The 18,226-nt window shown below is 47.2% G+C and overlaps 2 protein-coding genes across 10 annotated transcripts in view; both read right to left on the reverse strand.

The window, feature by feature from the left end:
* Positions 1-549: 549 nt before the first annotated feature.
* Positions 550-5,554, reverse strand: LOC117640643 (inner nuclear membrane protein Man1). The gene is made up of 12 exons (XM_034377357.1): positions 4,552-5,554; positions 4,371-4,467; positions 4,191-4,287; positions 3,992-4,109; positions 3,872-3,921; positions 3,602-3,784; positions 3,310-3,514; positions 3,034-3,231; positions 2,757-2,937; positions 2,561-2,674; positions 2,242-2,423; positions 550-2,160 (listed from the first exon to the last, which is right to left on the reverse strand). The coding sequence occupies exons 1-12, from the start codon at positions 5,447-5,449 to the stop codon at positions 2,027-2,029; spliced, it is 2,457 nt and encodes an 818-aa protein (XP_034233248.1). The 5' UTR covers positions 5,450-5,554; the 3' UTR covers positions 550-2,026.
* A 494-nt stretch (positions 5,555-6,048) lies between these two features.
* Positions 6,049-18,226, reverse strand: part of LOC117640641 (pumilio homolog 2-like) — a 109,192-nt gene continuing 97,014 nt past the window's right edge. For 7 of the 9 annotated variants that reach the window (XM_034377351.1, XM_034377348.1, XM_034377353.1 and 4 more), the window contains 10 exons: positions 13,780-13,969; positions 13,537-13,688; positions 13,193-13,460; positions 12,621-12,716; positions 11,736-11,876; positions 11,203-11,542; positions 10,847-11,096; positions 10,371-10,761; positions 10,122-10,290; positions 6,049-10,010 (listed from right to left, as the gene is read on the reverse strand). In XM_034377351.1, coding sequence (XP_034233242.1) covers positions 9,740-10,010; positions 10,122-10,290; positions 10,371-10,761; positions 10,847-11,096; positions 11,203-11,542; positions 11,736-11,876; positions 12,621-12,716; positions 13,193-13,460; positions 13,537-13,688; positions 13,780-13,969 — 2,268 coding nt within the window. In that variant the 3' untranslated portion in view covers positions 6,049-9,739. The remainder of the gene's footprint in view (positions 10,011-10,121; positions 10,291-10,370; positions 10,762-10,846; positions 11,097-11,202; positions 11,543-11,735; positions 11,877-12,620; positions 12,717-13,192; positions 13,461-13,536; positions 13,689-13,779; positions 13,970-18,226) is intronic. The other 2 variants (XM_034377350.1, XM_034377352.1) reach the window with 2 other exon arrangements.

Consider the following 18,226-nt stretch of genomic DNA (forward strand, 5'->3'; position numbering starts at 1 on the left):
CCGCGGTCCGGGACCTCCCGCTGGCACGGCCGGCTTGGCGCGCGCCGCGTGGGGGCTCGTGTTCTGCGTTCGTCAGGTACGTGTTGGCCACCCCCAAGGGGCTGGCCCGGGTCCTGCAGGCCCCTCGCAGCTTGGCCGGCCCCGAGCCCGGGCAGGGCATGCCGGACTGCCCGGCCGGCCTATCCCTGTCCGGCCGTCCCAGTGGAAAGTCTCGAACTTTGAGATGTACAGCTGATAGTGCGGCGTGGTCTGTGGGCCGCCTATGGCCCGCGGGCCCGCCGTGGCGTGCGGCGCGGCGTGCGCTGTGCAGTGTGGGGCCTGAGCTGGGGCCGTGTTTGTGCCCAGTGGCCCAGTGGGGCTCTGGCTGCTCTGGCTCTAGGCGGCAGAACAGAGCTACAGGGGCACGATCAGTGAGTGAACCGCTCGGATCAGTTGGCCGGACCAACGGCCAGGGCCCAAATCTATCTCCTGGCCGCTCCACCAATCCCTCACCGCACGCACTTCTCGTGAGGGTCTTTACGGGAACTTCCTCAATAACAAGCACTTCAGTTATTTCATTACCGCATAAACTTTATTTTCACAACAAACTAGGTACATACAAATGAAATTTAAGAAAAAGAAATCCTTAATTGAGATCTATGTAATTCTCTTACTGAAAAAAAAAGTAAGGCGAAACTGATACATTTTTCATGTTGAATGTGATCTAATACATGATTGGCTCTTCAACACAATACCGATCGTTGTGACTTACGACAAGTATACAGAGAACTAGCACTAATTAATGTTTATTGAATGAGATTGAAAATATGCTGCCTTCCTCGGATAGGTAAGAAATTGAGATGCCCTCATTACCAGCAATAACAGCCTCTTTCCTGTGAAGCACATGGTTCGACTGCCATAATACTGTTAAGTCATTTATATGTCAAAGTTTCCATTGAGTACAAAATTTTTACTCCAATTTAGAGTATCACAAAAACACCTGAGATATTATGCATCAGACCACCCACTTTGCAATTAGTCTTGATAAAATTTAAATCAAGGAGGTAATTTTTAAGTAATACAAAGTGCAAATTAAAATAAAACTGAAGCAATATATTTTAACTAATTCTTTCATCACAAATGCATTTAACCCAGATTCATGAAAGTAAGATAATGTCATAACTAAAACAATGTACAGGTGTGCAAATGAACAAGTTATTGTGCTTCAAGCACATACAGGTCAGCACAATTCTGATCCATGGATCAATGCCCATTGTTTTCTAATGAGCCTATAAAATTAGTTAAAATAAAAAAAAAAATAAACAAAGGCACATTGAATGCCACAGCTTATGTTAGAAATAATATATACACTATGCACAGCCTATGCAGCACAATGTCAATATAAAATTACAGACACTTCATACACACATTTTTGAAGGAGGCCCCAAATTGGCAAGGCCAGCAGCGCGCTACAGGAGGGTTAACATTCAGTACACTGATAAGCTAAGAAAGCTCTAATAAAATCAGATGAAAGTTTTGATATGTAACCGACATTTTTCATTACAAGCTCAACAAATAGTTAAATCATGACCTCAAAAAGCACAGATCAAAATATGTGCTTATTTATTAAAACTATCACAGGAACCTTAAATTATTGAATGGCAACATGTTAAATCAAAGGCACTGTAAAAGTGGGGTGAATACATATTCACATACTTCACTACATAAAATATGACAAGATGATAAGCTCCAGCTATCTTATTTTCACTTGACAGCTCAGATGGAAGTTAGGAAATTACCCTGCAGAAATGCAAATGGGGTGCTAAAAATATGCACACAGAATTTATATACAGTTTCATTAGACACTCCTCTTGTATAACACCAACATTTTAAAGTTTTGCGGCACATGGAACCACCACAATTCCTCTCTGTGTAATTAAAAGAACTCAGCAAATGACAATGAATTATTCTATACTTTGCCATTGACAGTCAACAAGTAAACCTTGGACATCAAAACAAAGAAAGGGGTTGTAAAAAAGACAAATATTTAATCATCATCAGCCGCTTGCAAAGATAGTTTGAGGTTGTTGGATGGACGCATTGGCTCTCGAGATTTAGTAGCAGCAGGAAAGCGTTCATGGTAGCGCTCCAACCTCAAATACTTCACAGTCACCAATTCACCTGCAAAAGAGGAACAATATGTAATGTCAATGAGGAGTAAATAACAACATATGAAGCATATTACATTGAAAGGACACTGACTATCAAACCAAGATCCATGCAAGGCCTTGTAAGCTTTTCCGGCATCGATTTCTGATGCACACTTCACATATACACATCCCTCCTTCGATGATTTGTCAACATGAATGTGCAAGATTTTTGCTCCAATACACTTTTCAAGAATAGCATCTTGAACTTGCAGCTGCCAATTATCACCAGTCTCCCTGGAAAAAGCAATCACAATTTATTAAATTGATATGAAGAAATGTGACCAAAAGACACAGCCCAAAACATGAGCAAATATTTTTGAAGCACAATGATTATTCTACAAATCATGGGATTAGAAGATTATGTTACTTACATGTCAGGGTCAAACATATGACGTATTTTCAAGCAGGGTGTAGGACTGACAGACAAGTTGTTCACGCTCTTCTCAGAAAGTCCAAAGGCCTGTCCCTGCCACACCTTGCGATTCCTAAGGTAACAAATATTGTTTCAAGTTAATTAATAGTAATAAAAGCTTTAAGATATGAAAGGGCTATTGCTTCAACACATACCTGGGCTGTGGGCTAGTGGAGGGGGATTCAGCAGTTGAACTTGTCATGGAAGTATTGTGCTTAGGAGGAAGCCAGCGCCAAACTTTGTAATCTTCACCATTGACCGGTTGGATCTCTCCGCGAACACGGGATTCCTTCTTGTCAATAAACTTTACAGCTGCATCCCACACAGCTTTCAATTCTTAAAAAAGAAAAAGGATTACCAATTTAGTTCTTGGCATGGAAATATACAAAGACCGATTTAAAAAAATGACAATAGAAGGTTGAACATACTTACTTTCTCTGTTCTGGGGAGGAATCAGTTGATCACGCACATGTATGACAGGAACATAGGAACTTTCTCCAGAGATTTGGTTTTGGCTGGAGAGGAATTCAATTATTCTTTCCACATAGTGATAGATCTCCTGCTGTTGCTTTTGCCTAACACTGATCCACCATTGAATTCCACGCCATAATCCAAACACTGCACCAAACCCTAAGACACAAATGAATGTCATTCAGCAAACAGTCAATTCAAACAAACTCAAATTTAGTCGATCAGCCAGCAGCTTACCAGAAAATATGATAAGTACAGAGCTCAACAAACCAAGCGCCTTATTCTTAAGGATGCATTCCCATGGGATTTTGGGACTGGACACTTGAAGCTTGGTTTTATCTGGATGCCTTACAACATTGTCCAAAACCGTGACACCCCAGTGAGGATTAGATGAGAGCAGAACTACTAAATTAGAAACTTGCTCTTCGGCTTCCCAGATACTCTGCAATTTTAGAGAATAGAAAAAAATGCTTCAGTCTGTTTATTTCAGCACAACTGTAAAAAATTGTGATGAAAAAGTTGTAAATACCAGTCCTTGATGTTGTACCACAGCTTGGACAGCTTCACGTTCTGTGAGATAGCTAGAGGGGTATGTTCCATCAGGCAGAGCTGGGCCACATTCAGACTTGACAGCTTGAGTCAACAAGTTTTGAAACACACTTTCAAATATTTTCATAGCAGGTGCCACTCCATCCTGAGTTACACATGTCACCTGAGGCAAAAAAATAAAATAAAAATGAGCCATTCATTTAAATACAGACTTTGTGAAATACTTGGAGCATAGTGTTATGATATTTACCCCAGGGATATCATCAGTTGGAGAGCCCTTGCAAATGTTGTAAACATTTCCTGAGGAAAGGAGAAAAGCTAAAGAAAAGGTCTCAAAATAGTAAAGTGCCTTGAATACTTATATACATACCAACAGAGCTCTCCTCAATCAGGTTATTGGGGGCATCCTTGGTGGTCACATTTAAATACAACATGCCTAAGAAAACTGCAAACATCACAAATCCACCTAAGATAGCAAGTGACATAACCTGGAACAAAACATAAAAATTATGTGATACTGTGTTGATAGTCTAAAATGTGTTTAACGTATTCATGTGTTGAAAACATACGTGTGAATTCTTCCAGAAACTGACTGTTTCTTCAGATACTTTGAAGGATCTGGCAGGGTCTACTCTCCTAACAGGTATCCTATTTGGGCCAGCCAAACTGAAATAAAATAAAAACGGAGTAAAAATGTGAAAATGCAAGTAAAGTAAATAAACAAACTCAATAAAATGTGTGTGAAATACCTTCTTCGGTAATAACTGCCATTTGTTGTAGGGGATGTTTGAACGCTGTCATCACCACTATCATCAGATTCCTTTACATCATCATACCGACTTCCTCCTGATCACAGAGAAAAATAGATAAAATGTAATGAAGCTGAAATGAGTACAAGGAGCAAGCTGTTTATTAAAATAAATTGCTTACCGATACTGTGAGGTTTTAGCATTGACAGTCTACGAGCAAATGCAGAAAGATATGGGGCATCAAGGGTGTCTCCTGGGCTGGGATCTCTGCCAATGTTCATCCGATGCCTGACTTGCTCACTACCCGATTCAGGTGAGCTGATTCGAGTGGACTCACTGTTCGGTAAGAATCTGTCAGACAACTTGGTGAGCAACGTCGCAATGGGCTTGTCATCTTCCGCTTCTTCGTCGTCATCCTCGTCTTCCTGGCGGTGCGAGTGCGAGTGGGGCTGGGAGTGCGTTTTGCGAGGACTGGGGCTTAACCTCACACTGCTGACGGGGGGGCTCGGCAGCGGCACGTCCGAGTCTGACCCAGAGTCGAAGCCGTTGCCGTTGCTGCCATGGCGCTTCATGGGGGAAGAGGTTGCGATGGACTTCCGCGTCGAGCGGGGAGGCGTTGGCAGCGACCTTTCTTCGTAGTTCTTCCTCAACGCCGCCTCATTCATGGAGTACCTGGGCCTGGCCGGCGGGGCGGTCGTGGCCGGCGGAGGCGGGCTGGGCATCAAGAGGTTATCGGCTACCTGGGCCTCCCTGGCGGCGGCCTCGGCGGCGCGGGCCGAGCGCCCCATCGACTTCCTCTTGACAGCAGCCGCGGCCGGCATGCTTTTACGTCGAGAATTACCTGCGAGCGCCAAGGCATCGTCGCTGTCCTCTTCGGCAGAACTGAAGCGGGACAGGGTACGGTTCACTTTCGGTGCGGCGGCGGGGGCTTTGGTGGGCTTGCCTTTCTGTGACATCAGCGTCGTCAATTTCTTCTCCATCAACTTCCGCGTCGTGCCAGTAACGGGTCCAGCTTCGAATCCATGTTCAATCAATTTTTTCCGCAGCTCGATATCAGACAGCTCCTCAACGGTCGCCATCTTACCGCGGTTTAGGTTTGCCTCTCTCTCAACTCAACAGCACAAGCACAGCGCCAGCGCCGCTGCACGCACCGGCAACGGCAAACACAACAGAAGGATGCGTGCCTCCCCTCCTCCCCCTCCACTGACTGCGGCTGCACTTCCCCCACCCTTTGGCGTAACAGGAACAGGAAGCTAGGAAGCGAGACCCCCCGGGGATGTAATGGGCGCCAAATAAGAATCGTTCAAAACGATCGGGGCAAAGAACATGAAATGTAATGGCAGCTCTTTTTTGCCAAGTGTATCGAGGGTATTACTTGTTAGTCTCCAAACAAGTTTTCTTTTCAAATACTTCTTGCTCTTAATATGTGATTTATTTGTTTGCAGTCAGACACCTCTTTATGCTCCTATAAATTTAATGACGGTGCGGTCGCCCCTTTAAATTAAGAGTTGCGCCTCTGGCTATGTGTAAAATTCCGTTGGTTTTGTTAATATGTTCAACTCTGGTTTGAAGACGGACTTAAGACAATCTGTCATTGAGCATAATCTGGTAATCTTAACTTCATGTATGCCCATGCAAGATAGGCGGTGGAAAAAAAAAGGAAAATGAAATCCGGTGGTAAGCAATACAAAGATATTTATTTCATGTTCTATGGAACAATGAATCAGAGTCATTGACACCTAGGGACTTTGTTTATAATTGAGACAGCCACTGGCATAAGATCAATGTAGAAGTGGTCAAGCAGAACATTGAAAGCACGTCTGTTGGGTTCACAATATATTCACAAGTGCTTTGCTACATCTAGTAATTTGTTCTATGTGCACCTAAGACAACAATTCCTTAAAAAAAATAATGTAACACTAAGGGAGAGGAAAGAAATTACTTAGAGATTACTTTGCATGTTTTAATGATTTAGGAATGAACAATAAAAACAATAAAATAATTTTTACAAATATCCCTCCCTACAAAAGAAAAAAGTGCAAAATTAGCATTTTGCAAAGCATTTTTACCTGTAAGTGGACAAGGGAAATTGGATGCATACTGAGTTCGCTTGATGTCTGTCAATCAATTTTAAAGAAACAGAAAAGGTACACAAAAACAACTGAATGCTGATCATTTACTAGGTTCTTGTTATGCTTTTGTTTAGTTTTTACTTTACATCAGTCTTGACACAACGTGATTTAATAACTATATATAACTTAGTTCCATGATTTTATTACACATGTTCTAGACATATCAATAGACAGTGATTGTGGAAAACATTCTAGTTAGTTATTTCATCTAAATTTGACAATTACCACACAAATCTAAATACAGAAGTATATACAGCAATCATAACCACTTTTTATGCCACACAAACTGTAGAAACATTTATTATGACTTAAAGTCTAGACACTTACAACAGTAAAATAAAACAACTTGCAGTAAGACAACACCTCCTAAAAGCAAGTCCAAAAATGCCCTAATATGAATGAGAAATTAGTTTGGGAGCTGCTTTCATGATACAATATTACATTTGTTTCACACTATATGTCTTTTAGCAAGTGTATAGGTAGGTTCTCCAACACAAAACATTGCTCAAGCTAAATTATAATGAATGCTGTTACAGTTACAGACCAATATACAATAAGTAGTTATGTATATATACTACAATATGTAGAAAATACATAGTGGAGAGCAAGGGAGACACCCTCATAGCTACAAGTTCTACAAAGATAATTACAAGCATTATAGATTCAAGATGTGTTTATATTACAATAAGAGAGATAAAATCTGCAATGATTAAGTAATTTTTCGTGAAAGACAACAGCTCTCTCAGTCCAAAAAACCTGCTCAACAAACAGGAGAACTGATTGTGTCAATGAAAAATTAAAAACAGGAAGTCATACATGCAGCTCCACAAGAATGAAAAAATTGTCTTTCACAAAAAACCAATCAACCAAGATTTCTTTCAATTAAGTCACATGAAAATATACATATCCATATACATGCTTTCAGGGAAATGGACCAATATAAGAGGAGTTAGGAACAGTCAAATACTTTGAATGCAAATAAATTTATCAATACTGATAAGCCAAAAACTTCAGTATTCAATCAACTGAAAAAATGGTTGAGGAGCCCTTTCACTGTAAATGAAGTGAAGGGATATGTAAAGCTGCAGACAAATAGACTTGAGAAAAGGCAGATGTCCAAAATAGGAATTAGGTAAGATTCTTAGCACAAACCTTCACTTAACCTTGTTCAGAAAAGGAGGAATTACAATGGAACCGTTTATCACACCGAATTTAAAATTAAAATTACAGAATCCACAAATGCAAAGGTAAAGCAAATTTCTTTGTACTTACAAAGCTGAAAATAATTACACAATGAAAATGCATCTACAGAGTTAATTCCAGAGAAGGTAAAATTGACTCCAACAAATATACAAATTGCCTACACAATTGAAAGAGAGTGTACAGGTATATTTTCAAAAAGATGCTGAACATAGAATAAAGGAGAAACATGAGAAAATACTAATACTACTATAAAAGCTACTAAGTTTTAGTTAAATTAATTATATGATTAGCATCTTACACATAGAAAATCATGGATTATCCTGATCTACAAACAACATAAATTACATTGTACCTGATAACTATCATAAGCAAGTGAAAATGGTTCTAATTTAACTTGCTTCAGAAGAACTTTTACACAAATAAATTTAACATATAGTAAATGCTTTAAATAGACACCTGTACTAAACAACAATTCCCTTTTTCTGTATATGACTTTAATACAGAGTCCAAATGAAGTCAATAATAAAAATAATTTGGGATATCTCTCTGTTCAAATGTTTGCCTGTACACTTTACAATGCATACTCAAATTTTTAAAAATGTTTACATATGTCAGTGATCCAATTTTACAATTTGATTGCTCCATATTTATAAATCATACATTACACGATTGATAAAAAGTGTACTAAGTTTTCATTTTTACATTCACACACTTATTCATGCTGCACAATGAGAACATTAGGAGGGGGGCAGTCAATGACTGTACAAGGAGGCAAATAAAAAAATAATATTAGAAAAATCATTAAAACAAGTTCATTTCTCAAATAACCAAAGACAAAGTTACATGAAAGCAAATAAATGCCATGTCAACATTACTTTAAATATTGTTTACACCTACACAGCAGTCAATATATTTACATTACTTGAATGGTTTACTTGCTCGCTTCACTTGAGAAAACGAAATTAAGTTCTACACAATGCTAAGTTTTTACACTAATTAACAGGCATTACTGTTACTTCACTTGTACTTCTTAAATTTTGAAAATTGAGACACCAGAATTTTTCTGTCGTTAACTCCAGAGGAAGAATCACTTGAGCATAAAAGGTAAATGGGAAAAGCCGAAATATATTGAGACTATGAGTTGACAATTACTGTTGGTTTATAGTCTACATTGGTCCTTTTTTGATATTAAGGTACACTACACACTACAGTTCTTGCTGTGTTGGCTATTTCAAGATTCATATAGAGTGCGTCTTAGAGAACAGTCATGACTGAAATACTTGGTACCCTGATTCTAAACAGTTTTTGTTTCGGCCAACATCTACAGGTTTCATTTTGTTAAGGCAGCCCCAAAACGGGTAGTGTCATGGAGACCTCATGAATAAGAGGCACAAGTGAAAAGTACATACTGGTTTGGAAATAATTAGCGCAAATGTTTCAGCCTCCAGGTACTACCTGAGTGTATATCACAACTTCAGAGGAATTAATTTCAATTATCCAGCATGTCAAAAATCCTTTCAGGACTTGTACATGAATTGCAGACAGGATGTTGCAAAAGGATAACACAGCCCCAAAGGTCAATGGAAGTTTCTGTACAGCTCTCTATGGACTACATGAAAAAAGTAAAATAATTTAAAATAAATATGATCAGCTTGCCCCTAATGTACACAGGTATACAATAGTAGTGCCCTAATGGGCTGTCCTGTCTGCTCTTGGTCCACAATCCAATCAGATATCAATTCTGCAAAAGTCACTTTACCATACTCAATGGAAAGAAAAGCACAATCGGTCTCCACAGAGTTAAAATACTAAAAGTAATTACTTACTCACAGGGAAACTACCATCTCCACAGGTCACACAAAATAAATGAATGTGAAAAAAAGCACACATAATAGAGGTTTAATCTCCTCCTTATACCCACATCATAACTTTGCACTACATTATCTGATGCATGCAAAGCTACACCAAGGCTAAATAATAGTGAGAGCAGAAGCTTTCACCAACCCCATTGGAGTCATTTCTCAGAACCTCAAATTACATTCCGTTACTGGGAGGAGGTCCTATAGGCCCAAGATCACTCCCCACAACACCGACACCCCCAACCACATTCACAGCATTTGCTGTCTTCATGAAGTATTTTTCAAGTTTAGCGATGATGTGCTTCCCATAAGTGTATTTCCTCAGAGAGTTTAGATGCGGCCTGATTTTGTGCATCAAAACCTTCCTCTGAGCAGGTTCCGACACATCAATCATCTTCTGAACCACATAATTAGCATACTGATCTTTCATCATCACGTGCAATGCACTGGAAGGAGGAAAAAGAAAAGAAAATCTCATAAGACAACATCTAAAATTTTATAACGTCACTTTAAAGTATGCCATCAGCACTAATGTAAAGAAAACAAATCTAACTTACTTGTCGTTAAAACTGCAAACTTCTTCTATGAGAAATGCCCTTTCAGCACGTGTCGCATGAGTAACGCATTTTTCCACCACATTTGATGCAAATTTGTGCTGGGACAGCACTAGCACTTTCCCTCTAACAGAGGTGATGATTTGAGATTTGTCCTCCGGCTTGCCATGCTCTGAAATAACAACAAATTTTTAGAAACCAACCTTGAGGATCTATATTATTTCGTCAAGGTTCAAGTAAGTTACAACATACCAAGCACATGTTGAATGACATAGTTTCCATATTGATCTTGGATCAACTGTTCAGTCTGGCTATGGAGCTCTTCCAGAATAGGTGATGTTTGCTCTAAAGTACAATGCTCAAGGATGCGTTGAATCACCCGGCATCCATATGGGTGAGTTGAGAGAGCATAAACTTGTCCTTGGAAAGCATTGATAATGAACTGAAGCGCATGTGGCTCCACACATTCTATGCATTTCTGCACAACATGGTTTCCATTCTGGTCTTTCACACACTTAAGAATATGACCATCAAGCTCATTTACAATTTCCTGTTGCTGTTCAGGAGAGATTGACTCTAGTGCCTTCTGAATAACTCGGCAACCATACATCTGGAGAGCCAGTGGCAGGACATGACCTCGAACCTGAAAGAACATGATACATTAGAAAGGGAAAAGTCAAACAACAAACTGACATCTAAGTTTATAAAGTAAGACGCAATTTATTTACCTTTTGAGCCAAGGTTGTTTTCTGATCAGGTGTTCCAAATTCGAAGAACTTTTGAATGACATAGTTGCCAAACACATCAGTCATTAAATTGTAAGCAGCTGAAAGAATTTCATTGAACACCACTTGCTTTTCTGCAACAGATGCCCTTTCAAGCTTTTGTTGGATAAAACGTGACCCATGCTGATCTTGAGAGAATTCAACAATGTGATTTGCCAAATCTCGTAAACCCAAGCTGGGAAACCGGTTATTTCTGAAACAAGAGAATGGATCATATTAAGTAGATGCCAACTAGAGGAATATAATCACATAACACCAAAAAAGAAAAAAAAAGGAAAAAAAAAGACCAAAAAACAAACCTGAAATCTTCAAGGAGACGACTTCTTCCTGGGGGCTTCTCCAAACCAGATCCTACTGTTCCTCTAGCATTAGTTGCTCCAAATTTGCTGAACAATGATGAGCTTGATCCAAACATGCCATTGGCTGTGAGTCCTACCATGTGAGGACCTCCATTTCTAAACTTGGCTGCCTCAGCGCCAGGAGCAGCTGATAACAAGCTACTACGATGATTGACAGCTCCTCCCATTAGTGTTCCTAAGGCCAAGTTGGACGAACTGCCCATGGCTGATAGAGATGGTGGAGGAGGAGTTAATGACCCGGAGGTCAGTCCTAAGGGACTGGGAGATGCTGTTACTGTTCCTAAAAAAAGAGCAAAATAGACAACACTTTCAATAATGCCAGTTTTCAGACCAAATCCACAGAGCCAACACTATTTTCAATCTATACCACAAATTCAGTGAAAAGTAAAGTCGACATAACTCAAGAATTTAAAACCAATATAAACCAAGCATGCACAGACTCAAAATCAACATTACATATTCTCAGTACTAACCTAATGCACCATAGCTCTGCGGCCATTTCCCCCTGTTGTACTCAAGTGATGGCGAGAATGCGGATGTGTTGCGGTCAAATGAGTCTCGCCTGCCTGAGCTGCCTGTGCCCAGACCAAGGCCAGTGCCTGACACGTCCACTCCTACCAGGCCACCAGAATAGAATTAATCAATGTAACATAAGATAACAAATAACACAAATAGCAAAATTGTGCTTAAAAAAGGCTTTCAAATCAGTGAGCAGCATGAGGATGGTTCAAATGGCCAATTGAAAACAAAATTAAGGCATGAATTCAACCTTTAGGTACTTTTTATGAAGTGAAGCAGTAAATCATCTTTAAATTGTCTTTAAATTGATATATTCATTGAATTGGAGACAAATGGAAGCCAATAAGACAGAAGTGATATATTATCTCAAGAAATAGAAGGCAAAAACTTAAAATACTTCTGTGAGGCACAAGAAACTCATAAATGAAGATTAACATGGACTCATACTTGCTGGTAGTGTGAAAGCAATCAATGGTTGTGTCGAAAGCTTGACTCAAGAGTTAGTTCATCTCAACCAAAAGCTACCAAATAAATGAATACCCCATGCAAAAAACATTGAAACCGTGCATTAACTAGAAACAGTAAAAAGTGACTTGCTAAGGCAAAAGGTAAAAGTGTTGTGACATATGAATGATGAAGGCGGTAATTGGGAATCATGACAGAGTGCAAGAGTGACAAACGTCAGACAAACCATATGGATGTCTGAATGTGTGGTGTAATGCAATGATGTGTTGAGTGCGCGGCGCGGGTGGTGGTGGCGAGTAGGATAAACGCGAAGACTGCAAATGTGATTTAACTGAACTGAGCACAGACAGGGACATGCACATGCAAAAGGGTACCTGCTCCAAGAGAGGACAGGCTTGCGGGCGATCCAATAGTGCCCAAGTTGCTGCTGCCAAAACCGTGAGAGGCAGACGGCGAAGCGAACCCTCCACCTGAGCAGTCACGTGTGCCAAGGGGCAAGCCACATTCATTACTTTCTCCAAAAGGCAAGTCAATTCTAACACTAACACAACAAGGGAAATGATATCAAGGTCTAGAGCTCTTGTTAAGATACGGCATGCATTATCATTACATACGTAAAATATGAATAAAACGAAAGATCTTTAAATTATTGAAGGAATTGTTATAAATAACTGCACGACAAAATGGCATGCAAAATAAAATAAACTATCTGAGAGTAGAATACAGCACACTTATGAATCGAATAAATTTAAATCTCAGAAAAATCAGGGAAAACAAAGGAAAACCAGTGAGCTTTAACAATTATTAAGAACATATTTAGAAAGGAGAAGAACCACCACAACAACAAAAAAACAAGCCAGTACGATTATTCCCTGCCCCAACACCAAAACAGGAAAAGTAAAAAAGAAAATGTTAATGAAACGGGTGGTGCGTCGGAGACGCTTACCTCCGAGAGCGGTGCCGTTGGAACTGGAGTACAGCGAGCCGGGCTGGTTGCTGCTGTAGATGGAGGAGGCAGCGGGTGGGGTGGCGATCTGCTGGGGCTGGCTGCCCAGGAGTCGCATGTTGCCGCCGGGGGTGCCGGCGTTGACTATCACAGGTGCGGGAGAGACGAGTCTCATGGGGGTGCCGTTGCCGATGCCTCGGACGTTACCCATCACTATGGAACCATTCTGGTCGTAGTACGCGGGGATGACCTGGTACTGGCCCTGGACCTGCAGCCCAACATGCCCGTTAAAGTCAGGTATGCGAAAAAACAAGTCAAATGAAAATGCAAGGGCGGGTGCGCACCTGAGTGAGGTTGGTGGTGCTGTTGTTAAGCTCGGTGGTCGAGGAGGGCGTGAGCGGCCGCCTTTGAGGCGCGCCCGCAGCTCCCTGCTGGATGATGTTGGCGGGGTAGACCCACGGCCCCATGCCATAGTACTGGGGGACGACGGTGGGACCTGGAAAAGGCAACCAGAGTCGTGTTCGAGAGTCGAGATTGAGGTTCCAGGCGCCCTCCACTACAACCCTCCGATGAGGTCGACTACGCACCGGCAATGAGGGTGCCCACATAGGGCTCCTGGGCGTTGATGAGGTAGGGGGCGCTCGTGAAGGTGGCGGCCGGTGCAGCGATGCCCAGCTGCTGCTGCTGCTGCGTCGCCAGGTACTGCTGCTGCTGCAGAAGCTGGATCTGCTGGGGGGCGGTCTGCTGCTGTTGCTGCTGCTGGCTGCGGAACAGTTGCTGCGCAGAGAGAAACAAAAAGGCAACGTCAGTCACAGTCGAGCCAAGTGCATCGTGCAGCGGGGCGAGCCAGCCTGGGAGGTAGGCAGCCCGGCGGCGCGCGCGACTCGCGGGCTGGCCCACCCGTCGGGGGCTCCGTTCCCACTCCACCCCACCTCTCTGGGCGGGGCGGGGCGGGGCGGGGCACGGGGCGGTGTTGTTGGCGCGTTGCCGCGCAGATTCCTTTCCGCGCTCCGCAGCCAGTCGAGGTGCGCTAACGCCGCTAACGCTAAACCGATAGGCGTGCTACGCGCTACGCTTGGCGTCCAGTCCAAGGCTGTGCTCCAGAACGTGCGTCCCACGCATCCCGACCAGAGACCAGACCAGACGGCCGACGGCTCGGCTCTGCGCTCCGCTCTGCTCGCCAAGGTCGCCGTCGTGCACACAAGGCGTACAACGGCAAGGCACGACCGGCCGGTGGCCGATCAAAGGTGACAAAAGTGGGCGAGCCGAGGCGTGGCGCGTGGCGGCCGCCAGTTCGCCAACGGGACCGGGGCGCTCACTCATTGCGCCCCAGCGCCACCGCCATTGCACCGCTCAGCCTCCCGCGCAACCAGCGCGCTCGCCCCGTCTCTCTCCCGCTCCTGGAGCGCTTCGTAGGCCGCATGGGTGCGGCAGAGACAGGGAAGCACCGCGAGCACCCCGCCGCCGCCGCGGTAACGCAAAACTTGTCGCGTAACTTCAGCCGGCAATTAAAGCGGCGAGCTCGCAGCGCGGGCAGGGCCGCCAACGGAACGCCACTGCACTGCAGTGCGCACAGCATCTCGCAAGACACGGCGGTGTCAACGGGCGGCAAAAAAAAAAAAAAAAAAAAAAAGGCACGTGGAAAGGGCTCCTACGAAAGAAGAGGGCCGACCCAGACGACGGCCGGCCGCAGGGCAGGCAACCATCCGCCACCCATTTTTCAGGCCCAGGGCACGCGCCACCGTGCCACCGCGCCACGCAGAGCAACAGGTGACGCCTCCCTCCCCTCCCACCTGACCCCCCCTCCCCCCCCCCCCCTCGGGGGACCCGCTGCGCCGTGCGCCGCGCGGGGCACAATGTGTCATAAAGAAAACGACATCCACCGAATCCCCGGCCCCCCCGGCCCGCCCCGCAGCGCCGCAGTCCCGCATACCGAAGAGAGCGACCGAGGAGCGGCCGGCATCCCAAGAGCGCCAAGCGCCCCGCCCGCGCGGGGCTTTCAATTTCTACACACAATTTCTACACCGAAAGCACAGCATGACTCAATCTGGACGCAGAGACTGGTGCTCCCGAAAATACGACGAAAATGACTTCACTCAGGCTGCCTGCAGAGCCATTCCCCCCCCCCCACAAACGACGAGCGTCGCAAATTCAAGTGAATGCGACATCATTTTCAGAGAGGCGCTAAACGAGTCGCGTCTCTTGGCACCCCACGACGTGGAGTGCGCCGAGTGCGTCGCACCTGCGTGCCCGTCAGCACCGCCATCAGCCACGCCGCGCCACCACCACAACAAACCCGAAACAACGCCGGGCACAGGGCGGAGCGCGAAGCGGCGAAGCGCGCGAGAGTGAAACTTGTCCCGCGCCTCTTTAGCCGCGCCCCGATACGAGACGGCCGCGTAGGCGGGCCGGGCCGGGCGTCCGAGTGGGCCACAGCCTGGCCACCAGCTGGCGCGCCTGTCTGTGTGTGTGTGAATGTTTAAGTGTGTGCGTTGCGCCACTCCTGTCATGTAAGCAGAGCCAAGCAGAGCCTAGCCGGGCAGAGCGTATTGGGGCGGCGCCAACGTCGTGCACAGTCTATATGACTGGGATTAATAGCGAGCCGTGCAGTGCGGCAGGGCAGGGCAGGCGGGCACGGCGGGGCACCAGGGTCGTGACACTGCCGAGCCGAGCCCAGCCGGGGCCGTGGGGAACAGCGCGCACAAAAGAGCCGAGTCGGGGCGGGCCAGCCAAGCCAGCCGACCCGACCCCAAGCCCCGCGAGTCCGAGTTCCCCAGCCCAGACCAAACAATAAAGAAGTCCTGGCTCTCGAGACCAGGGCTCGACCGGCCCGGCCCGGCCTGACGCACACTCTGGAAATGAACCCAACCCCCGGCTGGACGTGGGAGTCGGCCACATCCGCCTCCCCCGGCCCGGGGCCTGGCCCGGGGGCTGGGGGTGGCCGTCAGGGCGACGCCGTCACCGTCGTGCAGGCAAACACCCGCAGCGCCGCGAGGAGGCTAGAAAGCCTTCCGGCGTTGCGCCGCGTTGCGCCGTCCGGCTAGGTACAATGGACCGAGAGGTGGGCGTCGGCGGGGCCGGGCCGGGCCGCCCACCTCGCTGCAATCACAATGCAACGAGCAATCCAGGCGTGCCGGCGACGCGACGCGGTGCTGACAATCGCCATTGCCGCCTTGGCGCTGCTTGGCGCACGCCGCCTCGCCTTGAGTCTCCAAGTCTTGCCTGCGCCCGGAAGCCCCGTCAGAGAGCGGCACGTCAAGCCCACGCCAGGCCGCCAGCAGCACCGCGAGCGAGGAACGGGGCGGATCGGGCAACGCGCGGCCCGGGGGGTCGGCGTCGACCCTCACGGCCTCCAGGAGGCCGGGGCGTCGTCCCAAAATGCGCGAAGCACGGCCCAGCCCTCGGCCCACCAAACGCCCAACGTCGTCACGATAGGGTTTACGGCCGTCGGCGCGCTAGGGCCGTGTTGCGCAATGGCGACAAGGTCCCCGTCAAGCAAAACAGGCACTCCGACGCCTCCCACGCCGGCGTCATCGCGTCGTCGTCGCCGCCGCGTTCGACCGATAGCGGCCGAGAGGCTCACTCCGCGTTCGCGGCTTCCAATTTCCAGCGTGCCCGCCGCGTGGCGGCGTGTTGTCCAGTCTGGCCCGGGCCCAAGCGCGCGCGTGGGCAGACAGATTAGTTCCAGAGCGGCCGCACGCCCTGAGGTCACGTCATAGGTGCGGACTGACACGCCGGTCCACCACGCTCTCTCGGCACGCTCTAGGCACGCTCGCGGACTCCAAGGTGACGGACCGGGGCGTGGCGGTCGCCGGCCACTCACTCCCGCGGAACACACACACACACACACACACACACACACACACACACACACACACACACACACTCGCACGGTTTCGTTTTAATTTTCTTTCCCCAGTTCCTGCATTAGTGCGGACCCTCATCCCCTGCTGCGCGGCGCCACACCCCAAATTTCACTTTGCATATAGACACAATCACCTGGCGGCACCACCACGGAGTCGCGTTTAGAGTCCGGCGCCAAAAACACACACACACACACACACACGCGCGCACACACACACGACCACCCCGCCACCCCCGCGTCGCACCGGGACACATCAAACGCACTGATTAAGTTTGTCCTCCAGCAGAGGTCGACGCGCCCCTAGCCCCCTCCCCCTTCGACGGGCGGGGCGTGGGGCGTGGCGGGGCGTGGCACGCGGACACGACGAGGGCGCCACCCAAGGACGCGGCGCAGCGTGGCGTGGCGTAGCGCGGGGCGTAAACGACGCCAAATTCGACAGCGCTACTGTGGCGGGGCACAGGGTCAGCCCGGCTCCGGCAGCGCTAGCTACACCCGCGGCGGGTAATGGCACGACAGCGGACTGTTTCCGAGCCGTGTGCCTTCTTCGCTCGGTCTCGCTCGCACTCACGAGTTCGTTCCGCTGCGGCGCGAGAGAGAGGCAGACGGACAGAAGCGCCGATAGCTCTGCTCGGAGTCGCTCTGCAGGGCCTGCGGGGCGAACCCCAGCGGGCCGCAGCGGGCTGGACGACGAGTCGTGTGCGGCTGACGTCTTGGACATCGCAAATCGAGATCGGAGGATCACCCAGCAGACCACACACAGCAGCAGGGCGGCCCGGCGAGGCGGCCCCATAAACTAGATAAAGCAAGGGCCGCAGTGCTGGACAAGCCGGCGGGGCGGCCACGCCTGCCTGGACGGCCCGGACACGCTATCTGCCGGCCAGGTCGGCCCCACCGCCTCGCCGTATCGGCCCGCCCGGATAAAATGCGGGGGCGGCGCAGAGAAATTGGTATGAATGCGGCGACCGCGCTGCTGCTGAGTGTTTCGTCGCTCCGTCTCTCTCGCGCCGATGCGGAGCGCCGATCGAGTGCGAGAGAGACAGGAAGCGGCGTTCGGGACCGCTCTGCTGGCCCACGGCTGGCCCACGGGGTGGCTCATCCGTTCCGATTTGCGGGGCGCCATGATGCCACCGGGATGCCGCCGCCAGGATCACGATAACTCAGCGCGCCTT

This window comes from Thrips palmi, unplaced genomic scaffold (genome assembly GCF_012932325.1).
Source record: "Thrips palmi isolate BJ-2018 unplaced genomic scaffold, TpBJ-2018v1 HiC_scaffold_12, whole genome shotgun sequence".
In the NCBI taxonomy this organism is placed as follows: Eukaryota; Metazoa; Arthropoda; class Insecta; order Thysanoptera; family Thripidae; genus Thrips; species Thrips palmi.